Here is an 18221-nt window from a genome sequence, read left to right on the forward strand (position 1 = left end):
TTTATTAATAAAATAATATTGAGTAAAAGTGGAAATTGTAGTAGCGAAAACTAGCAAATCAGACTCCCAGTTCAAGTTAAATGGCCTTATTGATTCACCATTTTCTGGCAACCCCAGAACAACCTGAGTGGAGCATGTCAGCCCCAGTCTAGGAACATGTAGGAAATCCACATGTAGTTTTCAACCCTTCAACAGTCCCAATGTATTTTTCGGTGAGACAGTTCAGTTGCTAGAAATTAAGCATACAGACCAGTGCCAGGCTGCTCAGCACCAGGCAGGATCAAACCTAAGATTTACAAGTTAGTACAGATCAGAGCCTGTTTGCCATTGCCTTCTAGCAATGCAGATCTCATAAGAAAAACTTTCAGGATGCACAAGAACTTGAAGAAAAAGCAAGGGCTGTTAATGTTTCCCCTCTAAATATCTAGAAAGGTCTTTTGGATTATTTTTTTTTTCCCTACTTAGTGTATTTTGTATGAAGCAGAATTTCTTTGTACAGGCTCCAGCTAGCTGACTGCATAGGGAGGTTAGCCTAAGGGGTTGTGCATTGAAAACAGTAAGGAAACTTAAAAAACTTCAGAACGTGCTTCAGTTTCCTGGAGTGCTTGTTTGAAAATCTTTGAGCCCCTGCTGGGTGTGGTAAACTTTCCTGGCTGTCTCCCTTAACTTGAAATTGTGCATCTCTGCCTCCACACACTGAACGCAACAGAGTCTGACTTCTCTGTGAACCGGACAGGGAATTTTCATTTCACACATCGTTCAAGCTTGTTGCAGTAATTCAAAAAAATCTTGAACGAACTTCTCCTTAGTTCACATTAATGTAAATAATTAGAGGTTTTATACTTTTCTGGTGTGAGAATGTGTGACCTGGAGGTCTGGAGCCTCTTCTGTGAAACATCAAACTGTTGCCAAAACAACAAATGTTAATTTTGGGGAGCTGCTTACCAGTTTAAGGCCTATTTTGTCATAGGTCACCCAAATAACAAAGGAACATTTTGCACTGTTAGACATTTTTACACATTGCAGATTATTACTCCCATCTGACTTCCTTTTTGCATTCACATCTCATCTTTCCTCTCCCCTCTGGTTCATTTTTGACCTAGTGTCTTGAAAAGCATCAGCTCTCAAAACAATGCTGCATTTTGTTCTGAAAGTTGGGGTCCTTAGCTGATCCCACAGGTTAGCTCTTTGATTCGTGAAAGTACTGGTTATATCTATTTTGTCTGTGTATGTTTTCAAATAATCTGTCAGCAGTAGCTTTTTCTTGGAGTGATCCTGGAAATAAGCTTATTTCACAGGCAGAGAAGCAGAAGAGATACTACTGGAGCTCAGTTTTTCAGGCAGCAGTATCCATAGCAGCGCTCTGCATCCTCATTTGACATTTCCACCGGTGTAAGGTAAGAAACTTGGTCCCTGCTGCTGGAAGAGGTATGTGAGCATGTTAACACATAACCCATGGCAAAGTTGCTCCTGTTCCATCCCTGTTAGACTACATCACACTGCTGATCCACATGTAAATTTTTTTTTACATCCTTTTGAAAGGACTGTATTTTCAGGGTTCTCTTATCCCATTTTATTTTAGCAGTTTTTATAATAAAAATAAGTATTTAGGGGTTTAGTAGCGTACTGTTGGTCTTTCAGCATGTGGTTGACTGGCATAGGTTTATCTTGTGGCAAAATGGAAGGAAGCAACCATGTAAGATAATGCAAGATTGTAAATCCTAAGAATGAAGCTCTGCTTTGAGCCTTGCCACAGACTGTGGTTGTAAGTTACTTAAATGCATTTTATGTCTTGGTTTCTCTGCTCACAAGAAGAGGATGCCTACCTAGCTTTCAGGAGTGGTGATTCATGAACATCAAGAGTATTACAATTTTCAACCCGAAACTTACTTTTTGAGCATTTTCTACTGGTTTTCAGTGGTCTGCTTTTTAAAAGTAAAGTCCTTGGCAGCTGAGAGAGTTAAACAGATGTTTTCATAATATATATTAGGGCCTGATTATTATGTTATACATAGACCTAACCATGGCCTTTTGGGAACTTCAAATGGCATGGCTGTGCCTGTGCCAGGCATTGGGCTTGTGGGTAAAAACGGCATTTTTTTCTGAAGAAAAAGTAATTCCCCAGACCCCAGCACCTGGAAACACATGCACTGACCTTTTTTTATATAAACTTTGGAAAGCAAAAATGACAACTGAAGGAAGAACAGCAGTGGAAAGATGAGACTTTTGTAAGTCCATCTATAAGAAGCAGCTTAGTGTCTATAATGCCAGATCAAAATAAAAAACTATTTTGGGGTTCACTAAGATTCTTTTAAAATTATTTTTTCTGCAACATATAATTGGGATTTCTTACGGACTTCATGGCTTGCTTTCACTGAACACCTAGGCTTCTGTAAGCTAATTTATTCCTGTCAAAACATCTTTTCACTGCTTACCCTAAATGCCTTAAGGATAAACTTATAGTAAAGACATATTTTTCTCAAATTAAGCTCATCTGTGGGCAGGAACACAAGCTAGCTACCAATGCTGCTGTGTAGTAGCAAAGTTATTAAAGAACAAAACACAGAGATGGGATTCCACTTGCGTTAACTTTAGTTGTCTACCATACAGAGGAGTGCATGTGAGCTTAGGCACCTGAAGTAGTGGTGATTCAAATGCAAGTTAGTGGTGTCCATCATGCTCTTTAGGTAATCAGATGTAAATAATGACTTTAGGATGAGAAGCAGCCTTGTTTCAACTCTACTGGCTGTGTTGACTATGTTTCTGTTGGCCATAATGGAAATACAGAAAACTAGTGCCTGTCCATACCTACACAGCAGGCACCTGAAATTCATGTGTGCTGAAACTCACTGTTACAATCACTAAAAGTCTCCGTGATTTCACTGGGACTAGGATTTCTGCCACCATGTGTAGGGGTTGTAATTAGGCTTGCACTCTTGGGAAACAGAAAACTTGGAATCAACTAGTTCAAGTTCAGTAACTGTGTAGTATAAATGGTCAACTTTGCTGTATTTTCAGCGGAAGCCTTTGCAGCATACAGAATAAAAAATGCTTGGTCAAAATATGATTGCATTTAAATGTATCTTCTAAGTAGTATTTTTTGGGGAGTGTCTATGTGCTACTTCAGCATTCCCATTGCAATATGTTGGAGATTTGGATGACTGGGACATGTAAGAGCAGACTATATAATTTACAAAGAATGGATCTACATTCAATAAAAGCCTTAAATAGTGAAGATTCATTATCTTCTATTCAGTAAGACTGTGATTTGCAGCCTGCTGAAGTTATGGGACCTATTCCAATGACTACAGAATTTTGGACCAACCTTGAAGTTTTGTGCTTAGAATAAACATTTTATACACTGCTTATGTAGAAACATATGCTGATTCTGCAGTCCCTTCCTCACAGTGAGGATGTGGTAGCACTTATCTCCTTGCATTTCCCAAAAGGTGGAATGTTAGTGTCTAGTTACAGAACTGAGCCATATGTTTTCCCACCAATTTTGTCCAAATGTTTCTAATTTGTTTTATCACTATTAGGTGACATTCGAAATATCAGTGCTAACTGCTTCCTTCTGTGGTTTAGCACCATGAGAAAATTACAGCTTGGTCCCTAGTCAGAATGTCTAGCATTTGCAGCAAACATGTATTTTTAATTAAGCATTTTCCTAAGAAAATGCTTTTCTCTCAAGAGGAATATTTGAATGCTATTGCCACACTTTACAGCTTTATTTCAGCTTTGAAAAACTTAGATATTAAAAGCAGTGTTTGTATCAGTGTTCTGAATGTTTTCTCATTTGATCAGCATGTTGAATTCATGGTGAAGGTAGTAGGTGTTGGTAATTGTAAGCCTGTTGTGCAAAGACTCCTAAAAAACAGCTGTTCTTATTTTCTCTGTTGCAAGGAAAGATCAGAGACTGTTGAAGTCACCCTTTATTCATGCTTTCTAAAAGAATGATTTCATTTGTAGTGTTTAGCTTAGTTCACCAAAAGGATACGATCGTGATCTTGGGCTGGAAATCCAGAAGAGGATGGGTTGACTAGGTACAGTAAATGCTGGTGTATCGTATGTAACTTTTAACCACATAAGATTATGTTTTTTTTTAATATCTTTGAGGCACTTGTAAAAATAATTGTGTTTATTAACACTTACTTGAATAGCAGAAATCTAAGTCAGCTGGAGGAAGATCTAATGTTTTACTATTTTTTAATTACATTCTGGCATATACAGGCATTAAAGTGGAGCCTTATTTCTTTTAAGAGACTTTATGAACCCTTTTGATCAAAATGCCTCACTAGGTAACTGTGCAAATATTCACTCCTGCAAAATACAAGGTGTGAAACTGGCATGTTATGGTCTAACCATGAAACTCTAGCCATCTGTATAGAGAAGCACCACTTTGTATGTTGGCTACACTGAGTGCATTTTGTGTGCTTTGAATGTTACATGTTTGCAGTGACTATGAGTGAGCAATTGGATTCAGAATGTTTCAAATGTAAACAAAGATGTGTCTGATTTGTATATTCTAGTAGCCCCCAGTCCTGTGTCATTAGAATACATAGAATCACAATTTTTTCTCAGGACGTGGTCCCTAGCAGAAAGTTGCAGTTTGTTTTGTTAGAATTGTAACCAAGATCATAATTGTGTTCAGCGCTGTTAGACTGCTATATCCTGGCAAAATCCTGGAAGTCTCCATCTCCTCTACTGAAATCCACTGAGTGAGCAAAGTTCTGGCTTTAAAAAATGTCGAACCACTGAGAATCTCTCTCGGGCTGGATAATGAGAGGTGACTCTCATTAATCAGCGCATCTGAATGGTGCTGGCACAGTGACACCATTCCTTGCATGGGCGACTTCCACAACTGTGTATGAATCTTGTCATCGGTAGAGAAGCTGTAGCAATGAAACTGTGATTTTTAAGAAACTTTTATGTGACTGGATTCAAATTAGAAAGGTGTTGGTGTAAGTTCCTGTTTCCCAGCCTTATGTGACTAGCCTTGCTGAAGCAAATGGGACTAGCTGTATGATTAATTCAGCTGGACTGGTAGTATAAAGGAGCAATAGTTCTTGGCAAGTAGATCCCAATTTAATTTCTGACCCACCGGTGAGTATAGCTGTCTTGTTACCATAGTTCCAGATGTAAAATATGGAAGCAGTTCTACATCCAGATTTTGAAGCATTTTGGTTCTAGCTTATTTTTGCTCTAGGGGAATTGTGGTTTAGGATTCAGGTTAATCTGTATTTGATGTGCCATAGCTGAAATCAAAACAGATCCAATTTGTGTATTTGCTTGAGCTCTTAGACTTGCAAGAATTTGTAAGGAATAGGCTGCTGTAACACTCTAGATACACAGTGTTTATATAAAATACATATATATATATATATGGTTTATAATTTAGAATGGGAGGATTCTTCTGCATTTCAAATAATTTTTTATTAAATCATATTAAAACATTTAATGCCTATTAAGATCATAAAACTATGAAGTAAAAAAAAAGTGAGCGTTGAACTTGCTTATCTTTTAAGATGGAGTTTTGAAAAGTTTCATCATTTGCCCATATAAAAAGTACTAAGCTTGATTTCTTTTGATTTATTTATATTCTTCTTGTGTATTTGGTTGTGTCTTACAACTTGTCTGAATGTTGAAGTCATCTGAAGGTGTCTACGTTGCTGGAATGTAGAGGAAGTATACAAAGAAAAACTTGTGGAAAATATGATAGGAAAGGCAGAAAGTCCTCATTCTATAATTTGAGCAAAGTAGTGCACAATTTGCATAAAAGTAGTTCTTATTCCTGTTATAAGATTTGTTTCAGCTATATTCTTAAAACTTTGTTGGGAGAAAATAGAGAAGTTTAATGGTGTTTGAAGATAATCAAAATACTGTAATTTTCAGGAGGGAGTTTGGCCCTGAAAGTATAGAAAGGAACACACACAAAGTTTGGAGCAGCTAAATGTTTTATAGAAATCAGAGAAAAGTATGTACTATCATTTCCGGCATGTGAAAATTGATCTGGAAGTTCAAAGTTTGCATTTCAGTAATGTGGTGGTTGTGAGAGAAGTTGTAATGACTCTCAAAACCACTTCAAAACACTAAAGCATCTAGCTAATCCTGTTGCTTCTCTGACTCTGGCAGCTAGTTGGAAGAAAAGGAATCAAACCCAAATTACCTATGTGAGATGTGGTTTAATACTTTAGATAAGGGAGAAGGAAAAGGAAGTTCCTGGGTGGCCAGGATGTTGTCCTTCCCAATGCAGTTCATACTTCCTCTACACTGCACTGTTCTATTTAATTTTTAAAGCACTTGACTGTGGGGATGTCTGTACTTTAAATTTGTAAACAGGATTCAACAGATGTTTCAGTGAAAACTATAACAAAAAGATGAGCTGGGGTGCAGTCTACAGCTGTTTCATATATGGTGTTGCAAAGGTAAAAAAAGGATTGGAAACCCACTCGTGAGTTTGCGTGCTCCAAGTCAGAATCTGAAAAGCTGACAGCCACAGCAAACCACTGGGGTTACAGGCAGCTGATAAGAGTTACAGCCTAGCCTGCCCCTGCCTTCCTATGAAGATTCACAGGAGAAGGGAATACAGAGGCTTATTAGAATGAACTACTCTTTGACCCCAAAATAGTTCGAAAAAATATGACATTATTGCTAGTCATAGTAACTTTTTCCCCTTAAATGAGAAGTAGTAGGTAAGGTAATAATGCAAAAGAACACAGTATTTCCCGACTGCAAAAATTAGAATATATTGTGGCAGAATTGGGAAGGACATGGTTGGAAAAGAAACAAATTTGTAGTTAGTAGTTAACATTTTAAACCCTCGTCCCCTAGTTTGCTAAGCAGCTTGCCAAAGAGAGACAGCAAATGGCTATCAGATGTGGGATGTTATATTAAAATTATGTCTCTGAAGATGAAAGATGCTGAATAAAAAAATACAGAATTATTCAGCAATTATTTGCACACATGTCAAGAGAAGCTTTGAAGAGTAACAGTTAAACTCTTACTCTGTGACTTTCAATAGACTTTCAGAGTCACTGTAAGGTTTAACTCCATTATTGGTAGGTGATTACTGGTTATTTTTAAACAGTAAGGAATTTTGCATATTAATACAAGGCAATACAATTTTGTGTATTAATGAAATGTAACTGATTTTTGTGTGATTACATTGCTGTTTCTGGTGCCCATTCTGTACTGTATTCTTTCTGCCCCAAAATATACTCCCTATGAGCCCAGCCAGGCTATCAGTGAAATCTGCTGCAGAGCTCCTGTTGAGTACTTTGCCGCTGTCCTGTATTGATTCTGCTGGTTTTACTCCTTTAGGGACACCTCAGCTGTAAAGTGAGCCTGTTGTTCATTAATGGTTGCAAACTGGAGTTCTAATTTGAAATAATTTTAAGAAAAAAGTTCTGGAAAGACCATAGGGAGGTTAATAGTATGATACTAGTTTTATTCAGAGTGAATAATGTGAGAAATTGGAGTAACTTTTTTGTTTCCATGTGTTCCAAGTATACTAATTTATAGAGCTCAGGTGGCAAATCCCTGTTTTACTTACTTTCCTCATCTCTCAACCTGAAATGAGCTGTACCTTACATGGATTTAGTTTTTATGAAATAGCGCAGCCCTGCTTGTGATCTGGTGGGACACCAGAGTGTCTGACTGCAGTTGAGAACCCACAGTACATGTACTGAAGGAAAGTATGGAAGAAGTCTGTGGTTAAAGAAAGTTGCACAACCGGAATCAGTTTGCCATTTATTAACTTTTGAGTGATTGATCGGGGAAACTTAAGGTTGTATGTACATAATGTGTGCATAGGTTTGTCTGCAAGACCCTCTTCAACTTAACTAGTGAAGTAGGAGAGTTGATTCCTTTATTGGTTGTAGCGTTTCATCTGACTCCTTCTTTCATGTCCTTATCTGACTCATGCTTTCAGCATGTTGTCCTTCCCTGGAATATCCCTCCTAGCTTTTATTGCTCTGTGCATACAGATTCTGAGGAATGGTTTAAGTAGACTGCGGAAAGACAAGTGGAACAAAGCAGACAGAAACATTTTTTGAAGTCCAGAATAGTTGCGGCCAGAGTAGCCCTGTGGGTGGGTTTGCAATGAGAAGCAGTTAGAGGAAAAAGGGTAATACACTGTGGTCACTGTTAACTTTCACCAGTGTCTGATGAGTTGAACCTTCACTTCCCACAACATGTATCCCTCTGCTCACACATGAAAGCCCCTATCCTATGGCCATATTTGCTCTCCCTGACATGAATGTGGTGAGTGTAGATAATTTTAAAACCCAGAAGCATTTTTTCATTTGATGTTTGAAGGAGAAAATTAGTCATAGATGAAAGTAATTGATTTTCATTTAAAACAACCCATTTTAATTTTAGCTTTAGTCTAAATAACAGATTAGATTATGGATTGTTTAAAATGCTTTCTGTTTTGGCAGATACCGGATGAGTTTCAGACCTCGATACACAGTTGCATATAAGACAGTAACAGAGCTGGAATGGAGATGTTGTCCTGGGTACAAAGGGGAAGACTGCAGAGAAGGCCCAGCAGAAAACCCAAACACTGCTCGTCGTCCCACACCGCCAGTGAAAGCTGTTGTGAAGAAAGGCTTGGGTAACTTTTTGTTTGAATTTTGGTATGCATGATCACATCTGGTTTCTTGTTTCATCTTTTAAGTATAAAAGCCGTTATGGTTTCTATTAAGCTCAACTACTGGCAGGTACAAAAACCATATGGAAGATACTGTGTGGTGGGAAAATAATAGCTAGTCAGTAACAGTCCTGGTATAGAGAATTTTCTGAACAATAATGGAAGGGTGGCTGTAGAACACTGGCTGTAAACATTAACTAGCTACTCATGGTTCAGGAAAATATTTGTGTTAAGATTGGGGTTTTTGTACGAATTCAGGATTTTTTTTGTCGTTTCTTCAATGTTCAGGAAAAAAAGATGTATTTGAGAAGAACTATTATTAAGACAAAAAAGGAACAGGTACTAATTTTAATGTTATATCATGCTCCTTGGTGGTTTCACAGTGTTTTGTTTGTTCAAGGGCTTGTGCAGATTTTTCAGATTCATGTTCTTGATCACCTGCCTCAGTACTAAGGAGTAGGGGAATGACAAGCCTCAATTTCTGAAAAAATACCTTAATGAATGAATGAATTATGTTTGTTTGTGTAAGATGCGATCTTCTGAAAGAGTAAGAAGGAATGCTGTTACTGCAGTATTATACCTTTCCTGCATTAACAAAAAATGATAAACAGATGTTCCCTTCTGAAGGACTTTTTCCAACCTCATTGGAGATTAGTGTCACGAATAGTGCTTAGTCAGATTTCCATTTGTGTTTTTGTATAGTGGAATGGATTGGTCCTGAACACATGGTTTCAAACCAGTCTTATAGATCATATACCTCCTCTAAAAATAAGCTTTTAAAATAATTTGTTAGCCCACCTAAAATATTATTTCCAAAAGACGATAATAAAACAGTGATATCTCTAAGTCACATGCGCACTACTTACGTCTAGAGATTTTCTTTCTGCTCTTACCCTGAAAGAACTGTAATTCAGTGCAAAAATAGACCAGTGTGTATGTAAAAGCTATATTCTGTGTGTGCATACTTTTTTATTATTAAAGGAATTGTCCCCCTGCCAGTCTTGAAGACTGTATCTCTGACTTCCTACTTTCTTTGTAATGTCTTTAAGCTGAAATCCAGTTTAAAACTAAGAAAAATTCCAACTGCATGTCCTTCGGACCCTACCTCAGTGTTCCTCTCCACTGTATATCTAGCATGCATAGCTTGGAACCAGTGCTAAAGTTCTTTTGTCTGAAGACTTAATGGTTAACACCACTTGTCATTTGAAAGTTATTCTAATGCTAACAATTGTGTATCTCTTCTCTGTCATATTTAAAGAAGTATATTTCCTTTGCTTCTTAACTCATTTGCTTTTTTTATGACCGCAATAGTACACCTTCACTGTGCAAAGGTCTTTGGATTATGCTTTGCATAAAAGGTATCACGCAAAATCTGAATTACGATTATACACGATGTATTTATGGAGTGTACACCTCTGTGCGTAATGGCAAAGATGTATGCTAGCATGCAAATGAATATGGTCATGTGGATCCACACATTAAAGTGGTGTTAAATGTTTCTTAAACAATTGGTAGTCTAGCTGCAGGTTTTATTAATATTAGGTTATTATTTGGGATCACACTCAGTATCTTGACTTACTACTGCTTTGTTAAATGATTCTGTGGTTCTGCAATCCCAGAAAACAGGACTAGAGGAATCTTAAAGGGTCTCATTACCCATCCATAAGGTAGGATCAGCTATGTCTGTCCAGCCTCCAGTGGTAGAAATGCTGCTGCCTATGTGGACAATGTCTTATGGCATTTCACTTTCTGTACAGCTATCCCACCTTACCTGCACTTGCTCCAGTTGAAGCCCATTCTTCTTGGCCTGTCCCATCAGTAGCAGATGTGGGAAACAGTTTGTTCCCTACCAGTCTGCAGATATCTTCCAGAATATCACTCTTCATTCTCCTCTCCTCTAGCCTAAATAACAAACTACTTTGACTTTTTTTTCTACAGTTTATACTTCCGTGACATCTGATGTTTCTTTTTTTTCTTCTGCATGTTCTGCCATTGTTACACATTTTGCTTGAAACTGCACATCCAGTATTGCACATGCCTCTGCAAATGAGGTGCTGCCGATGACAAACATATTGGAAGGATGGTTTCAGATTTATTACGTGATTTGTACTAGGTAAAAAGTAGATTGCGGCTAAAAGTCTTTTACTTGATTTTGGCTGTGTAAAGTTTATGCTTTTATACGCATTTTTATTTCCTACTTACATATGTGTCAAATAATTATTTTTGAAGCAAGTGTGATAACTGAAATATCTTGCAGAACCCCATCCAGTATATGCATTTGGACCCCAGTGCAGCAAAATACTGGAGCACAAACCCACTTCAGGCACATAAATTACTGCCTCTTAAGTTTTCAATGGGAATTCAGAGCAGCACCTCCCAAATTATTGCTACAGGAGATGCAGTGGCTCTAAGGTGATTGTGTTGTGGTGTGTATGGATCTATAATGGTCTGTGATATACGATACAGCTTAGATATATTGCTGAACAAGAAGGGGGGTTCTGCTTTCTAATTTATTGATTTATTGCCATTGTATCTTGGCAGGAATTTGTCAAAGTGCTAAAACTTTTAGTTTGGAGTGTTTTGATAATATTTTAATAACAAATTAGAAAATAAGTATAGAAAAGGGAACAAGCATTATGCAATTTAAATCGTTATTTGGCTTTAAAGAAAAGTGAAGTTAGCCTCAGCTGATTAAAACAGATACCACTGGGAGTATTTACATCCAGACTCTGTCTGTTATTTCCATTAAACAGATGCAGAACCAACAGAAGTACCAGAACCTCCACCATATGAGAAGAAAATGCAGTTTCTTGAGGATGAATTGTTTAGACTTACACGATCAGTGCTTGAACTTCAGTCCTCTGTGGCAGGTGTGAATGAAAACCTGAAGCTGACTGTCCAAGAAGACGCTAGTAAGATGTTGGTCACTTGGCTGAACAACCTTTATGACCGCCCAGAGCCTGATCACGCAGTTGGTGGTGAAACAGACACTATTCATCTGCCTGGGCTCCTCAGCAATAAAGATCAAAAAGACCCTTTTATTGATTTTGAAATGGAAGACATAAAGTCTGAGCTAGCTGAGGTCAAAGAAGCCTTGAAGATGAGGAATGACAAGCTGGAGGAACTGAATGGAAAAGTAAAAGGCTATGAAGGACAATTAAAACAACTACAGGAGGCAGCACAAGGACCTACAGTAACAATGCCCAGTGACAATATTTATCAGGAGTATATAGACTCAAAATTTGAGTCCCTTAGACAGGAAATACTGGAAGGATTTGAAAAGAAAATGGCAGATCTGAAGAACTCCTGTGAATATAAACTACAGGATATCCAGCAGCAGTGTGATGACAATGAAAATAACTGTTTAGGAATAATTGATGTTATAAGAGGAAAAGAGAATGACCTGAGGAAAGAAATAAATACTCTCCGAACTCAGATTCCATCAAACAAATCCAGTTGTTGCAAAGAGGGCGAGAGAAATGACTTTGACCAACAGATAAAAGATTTAGATAAGAAGATTGACAGAATTGTGGAAGCACACAGGATCTTGAATGTCCGAATAGATAACGAAATCAGTCGATTGTCAACTCCAGATCTAGAAGACATGTTTGGTGAGAGGTTGGAGGAGCTAGATGCGAGGATGAATGTTACAGAACGAAATGCTGAAGAACATTGCTTTTATGTTGAGGAAACTCTCCGTGGTGCTATAGCTGCTGAGGTAGACGAATTGAGAGACTTGTTTGACCAAAAGCTGCGGGCACTAGAAGATAGGCTAGGCGGCACTATTTTAGAGATCGCCAATACCACAGACCCAGATGGAATGTATATTAATCCTGGGCCCATCTTGCCCAGTGACGCAGGGTTTGCAAGTGAGCAATTTACAGCAGAGGTGAATTTCCTGAAGAACAAAGTACTGTCGCTTGAACACCTCTGTGGGCAGAAATGTCAGTCTGCAGTACAAGGTACAGAGGACCTTCAGAAAGAACTAGAAAACTGTAACAACAGATACAATCACTTGCTTTTGAAAACAGAGAATAATTCTGTTCTCCTGCAGTCTCTAAATAGTTCTCTTAATGAGAAACTCAACTTAATTAAGGGTAACCAACGTGACATCCAGAAAATGCAGAGAGATGTACGTGTATTCCGGTATAGTCTAAATATCATGGATAAAGATATGAAAAATCTTCAAGATGGCTTGAGTAGCTGCAAGGAGCAGCTTCTGGGTGTCAATTCTACCTGTAGAAAAACACAACGAGGTGTCTTCCGAAAAATCGATCAAATGCAGAGGACATTTGCAAATCAAACTGCTCATTCTAGTGATAGTTGCTGTGGTGAAGTGAAAGAGAGACTAGAACAATTGAATGATCATATCCTGGATGATCTTAGCAAGTGCAAGGAAAAGACTCAGGGTATCCAGGAGGGTGTTTCAGATGTTGAGAGCAGAGTCTCACGTGTTGAAAAAGTTTGCGGCAAGCTGGACTCCATTTCAGGTAGCCTGCAAAAGATAAAAGAAGGCCTGAATAAGCATGTTAGCAGCTTATGGAATTGCATCCACGAAATTAATGGAACTGTGTCATCTCATTCCACTGATATTTCTGGCCTCAAGAATTCTGTCCAGCAGTTTTATAGTCAGGTCTCCAGAATCACCGCAGACATTGAAGGCATGCTGAAATCTCAGCCTGACACAAGTAAGGGTTTTTTTTGCTTTTTTTAATACTTTTTTGTTTGTTTTTCAACTGGTTTTCTTTTCTGAATCATTTATAAAGGAACTAAACAAGAAAGGAAAATATTAGTACTAAACAAGGAAGGAAAATATTAGTATTAAGCGATTTCTACTTTGTTTCTACAGTGACTTTAATTTTGGCTCTTTGCTTTAGAATTCTTAGAGGACTTTGAGTGCTTTTAAAAGTATTCTCAAAAGGAAAAAAAAAAAAGAAAAAGTCATCTTTCATGCTTTCATGTTTACTTTCAGCCAGAATAAAGAGAGTGGGAAAACTAATATTTTTGGATAGTGAGTTTAAAGTAATAATTATCTGTGGGTATTATTCCAGTTGATTTGGTTTGATTTTTTAATTATTTTTTTTTTGGTTTGTTGTGTGAGATTATTCTTGATTCCTCAGGGGAAATTGACAAGTAAGTGGAGAAAACCGAAGTCAAAGGAATTCAAATTTACGATAAGGAAGATTCCCTGTAGGTCTTTTTCTCAGCATAAGTTAATGATTATAATTCAGCACCAACTCTTTGATTTAGGACTTTTGCAAACAAGCTCTGGCACATCTTGATGTGGCAATATAAGACTTCTGCTTCATAGCTCTCCCAGAAGTTTTCATTCCCACAATGTAGTTGGCAATAGGTGCACACCCCAGCTGGCAGGGTTTTCACACCTCAGCCACTTCTGTTAGTAGTCCAACGTGTTAGCTCAAATCTGCCTCCACAGATGGTTTAAAGTTTGCAATAGAGTGGCTGAGAAGCAGAGGCATGTTCCCTTTGGCTCGAAGTGCTGTGAGATGGTAATAACCTCAATACGTTGGTGAACCTTGCCGTGAAGGTTAGAGACCTTGCCAAATACCACTCTGTTCCCTCTGCAGTTCTTGCCCCAGATTTCAGCAACAGGTTGTTTTTCTGAGTCAGAGTTTACAGAGGGAAGCCAAGTTCCTGTTTCTGTTAGCATGGTACAAAAACCTAGGAATTGCAGGCTATTTTGAAACTGCACTCTTCAGTTGGTTGGTGCTTCTGGTTTTAATTCTGTGCACGTATGAGATAAATAAGAGGCTGATTTCTGTAACTGGCCTTAAATCAGAAGAGGTGCTGAGGGAAGAGCCTGTGGGCTGTTGCAGCTGATGGTGGTTGGGGGAAATTTCATGCAGGACCGAGTGCTCTTGCTTGAATGGACAAGTTGTGCTTCATGAAGGGTTTGAAAGTGATTTCTTTAGGGAAGAATATCCTTTGCACTCTGAGGCAGAGACATGAAAGCCTGTGATAAATGTTTTTCTTCTGAGTGTTTAACTATTTAAAACCAAATGTACTGCAGTACTTGACACAAAAATCCTACTGAGGTGAGAAGCTCCTGTGTGAAATAAAAAAAAAAACAACCCCACATTTCTCTTCCTTTAAGGGAAGGAGTGAAGGAGAATGGAAGGGGTTGGTAATTCTCAGATAATTCCTTTGGTGAAATCTTGACTTAAATTCAGAAAGGTTAGGACCTTTGCCCCTAGATCTTGCAGAAGCAGACCCGGTGCCCTTTAAAATGCAGTATGATATATCTGTGTAATCCTGTTTCTCATCCATCTTGTCCAAAACAAATTTGCACTAGGGACCGACATTGGAGGAAGGTCCAAGAGCAATCTTTCTTTTGCTATTTAAAGCAGGTGTTCAAGCAGCCTCATGAGTTTCGTTTATCAGCCTCTATTACAATATTGCAAAGCAGTAAAAAGCCTCAACATGCCTTGGTTTCCATAAAACAATGCTGTCTCAGGGCAGAGCTCTCCATCCACCATTGCGTGTTAAGTGCCTATGGAGGGACACTGCTGCTGGACCTAGGGTGCAGGCACTCTGAAAGATCGGTGAAGCACGCACTTCAGTCCCAAATGTTTCCAATTACAATAACACTGTATAGCACAGCAGTCCAAGTAAGTTCTGATGCCTGCAGTTGCAGAAAGGTTTTGGCAAAAGAGCCTTTTTTGGAAGTAGTTTAGGAACCCTGTTAGATGAGTTGGGGTATGGCTTTAACTATTTTTGTATCCGTGATCTGCAGCATTGTCTCTGATAGCAGTGTTATTTGAATGTCAGTCAGTCCTGGCCATAGATCGGTGTGGAATTTCTTATGCACTGTTTGTCAGCATATCGTAGCATTCAAATGATGTCATTTGACTTCAAAAGGGCTAAAAAAGAAACAAGTTGTTACTAATAACAGTTGAGGCCAGTAAGGCAAGGATATGTTGCAAGACATACAATATAAAATCTTACCAAGCAGTGTAAACCCAGTGCACTGCAAACCTGAGCAAAGTCAGATGGCCCTGATCTTAGGAATATGGCTGTGTTTTCTTCCAAATTTTTTATTAAGGAGTTTCAGTGCCTCAGTCCAAACTTAACAAGACAGGTTAGTCAATGAGTGTACAGCAGATACAGACTCAGAGGCCAGAAATTTATTTAATTTGTTATAATTTCTGGTGAAGGTAGTGCAGTGCTCTGCTATAAACAAGGTGGTGGTGGTGGCAGGTGGTGGTCTGCTCTAAGTGTGTAGGGGACCGTACACGATGTGGTCACCAAGGTAGTGTAATCCAGCAGCAACTGGTCCACATTAAATGGTGACTGCCCCCAGCTTCAGGTCTAGTAGAGTAAGTTGTTATTGCACTCTGTGCCTCTCTGTGGGTACGTTTGCTCTTCAAATGGCACGAAGCTCAAAGCCGTGTTAAAGTTATTGGTCTCTTTTAACTTATTGCCTATTCATACAGATTCATGAAGTTTTCCAGGAATCAGAAGTGCAGTCTTGCAGCCAAATACCGTGCTGGGAGTGCAGTTTGCTTTGGTTACAGTTATTTGACCTGAACTGCAATTCCTCTGGTAATCGTCTCTGTAGCAGAATTTTGAAAGCAGCAGCAAAATACTGTCTGCTGAAGTTATGGTCTTAAGAAACCCAGTGTATGCTCTGCATTACAGAATCGATAAAGGGCAACATAAAATCTTAGTGTTGTAGTGCAAATACTCATACAGTAGTCGATTCCTCCAGGCTCCCTGTGAGCTTGTGCAAAATGGTACTTTGTAACTTAATTGTCAGATGCCTTTGATATCTATAAGAAAATTCAAGATCTTTTTAGCTTCTTGTGAGTGCAGTCACAGATTCCTTTACTCTCTAGGGTTTTTTTACACACTTTGTTTCTGTGTGTTTTGGGGGCTGAGGAGAGCATGGTTGGGCCAGAACAGTACTAGAAGCTGACACACCCTGAAGATCCACCCATCTCATCCATCCAGGTCACTGCTCATCTTCCTTCCCAGCAAATCATTCCTCGTTCAGTGAGGTAAATTGCAGATTAAAGCTGCCTGGCTGAACAAACTGAATAAAATAAAATATTTTTCAAGAGGGGAAGGGGGAAAAAAAGCATTCTTGTTTTCAACTGAGGAGGAAGGAAACCTTTCTGTTTCAGTTGCAGATGGGCATGCGAGAGCAGAAGCTGTTGTGTGACATGGTAACTGAGTTGTCACTTACACCAGTGATGACAACTGGAGCAGTAAGAATGGTGCTGCTGCGGACAGTGTTACCGTTCTTAGCTGTGTAATGATCTCGGCGTTGCTTTTTGCCTTCCCAGATAGATGGGAAGATGATGGGGAAGATTTTTGTTTTGCCCACTGCTCAGCAAAGCTTAAGCAGGTCCAGCCACATTCACCACAGCCTTCGTTAGGGGTTTATTTTCTCATTGCCTTGTGAACTGAAAACATGTTCTGGAATTCAATGTCAGGATGGGGTGGCTGCAGTGTTATCATCTTTTAACTAGTGATTTATTAGTACTTTGTCTTGCTACAATGCATCTCAGTAGAAGAGGCCAGAAAGGTTGGCAAAGATATGGCAGACCAGACCCCTCTCAACCTGCACATGTCTGATGACTGGCACTTTAAGTTGAGCTTTAGGCAGGTAATTTTGGATTGAACTTTATGGAGATGTAGTTGGGTATTTCTGAATATTGCAGTATTCATGTTGCACACAAAGAAGTTGTTTGCACGGGACACGAGCTGTTGATTGTTGTTTAAAGGTTTAGAAAAGCAAACAGAGAAATTTATTCCTTTTCTCTGTGTCAGCCCAAGTAATTGTCTTAATAAAGCTCAGCTTAACTGACTAGGGAAAGAACAAGTATGTGCATCCCCAGGTAATGTATCTTGCCCATTTCTATTTTGAACGAAGTTAGTCTGATGATCTTAGTTGAAGGTCCAAATCGATGCCACTGTGGACAGAAGATATCTTGCTAAGTTAACAGCTCTGTTAAACAATTCACTTTGATACTTTAAGCCTTTTTAAAAAAATTCTATATGATTTTTTAATCCTGGGATTTTTATGTAGATTACTTTAATCTATATAAAGTGAACATTTCACTCCTTAGTCCTCTCCCTTGTGGACAGAGTTACCGAGTGAGCTTCGGTCTAGATTTGTGGTGTGTTGCTTGTGTAAGTTTCAGTTCTTGTGACAGTTAAAGTCAGCCAGCAACACTCAGTAAGATTTTTTTTTCTAGGAGTTTTATCTAGCAAATGAATGCAGGTGGTGTGAGACTGTGACTTCAGGCAGCCTCTCAGTACCCTGGGAGGCTTGCGTAGACTCTTTATGAGACTGAAAACAAGAAATGAGATTCACAAGGGTAAAGTGCAGGTGTCAAGTAGTTGTGAAACAGCATGTGGGTTGCCAGCAACACTGTCTGGACCCCAGCCATGCATCACGGACAGTACCTGGTTGTAAGCTCTCACCCAAAGGTACAGTGTAAGGCCCTCCTGGGGATCCCAAGCCATGCAGCAGAGCTAGAGGAAGCCTCACACTACGTTTGCTTCTAGACACAGCCATTTGGTTTAGCCCTAGCCACTGATGAAT

General features: G+C 38.8%; 1 protein-coding gene across 2 annotated transcripts in view; it reads left to right on the forward strand.

Annotated features, from left to right (window-relative positions):
- The window catches only part of EMILIN2 (elastin microfibril interfacer 2), a 37581-nt gene that overhangs the window by 4845 nt on the left and 14515 nt on the right, over positions 1–18221 (forward strand). Inside the window, exons 3-4 of one of the 2 annotated variants that reach the window (XM_056332803.1) lie at positions 8439–8614; positions 11404–13338. In XM_056332803.1, the coding sequence (XP_056188778.1) occupies positions 8439–8614; positions 11404–13338 (2111 nt within the window). Of the gene's footprint in view, positions 1–8438; positions 8637–11403; positions 13339–18221 lie in introns of those variants that run through there. The other variant, XM_056332804.1, reaches the window with a different exon arrangement.

Source organism: Falco biarmicus, chromosome 3 (genome assembly GCF_023638135.1).
Source record: "Falco biarmicus isolate bFalBia1 chromosome 3, bFalBia1.pri, whole genome shotgun sequence".
Taxonomy (NCBI): Eukaryota; Metazoa; Chordata; class Aves; order Falconiformes; family Falconidae; genus Falco; species Falco biarmicus.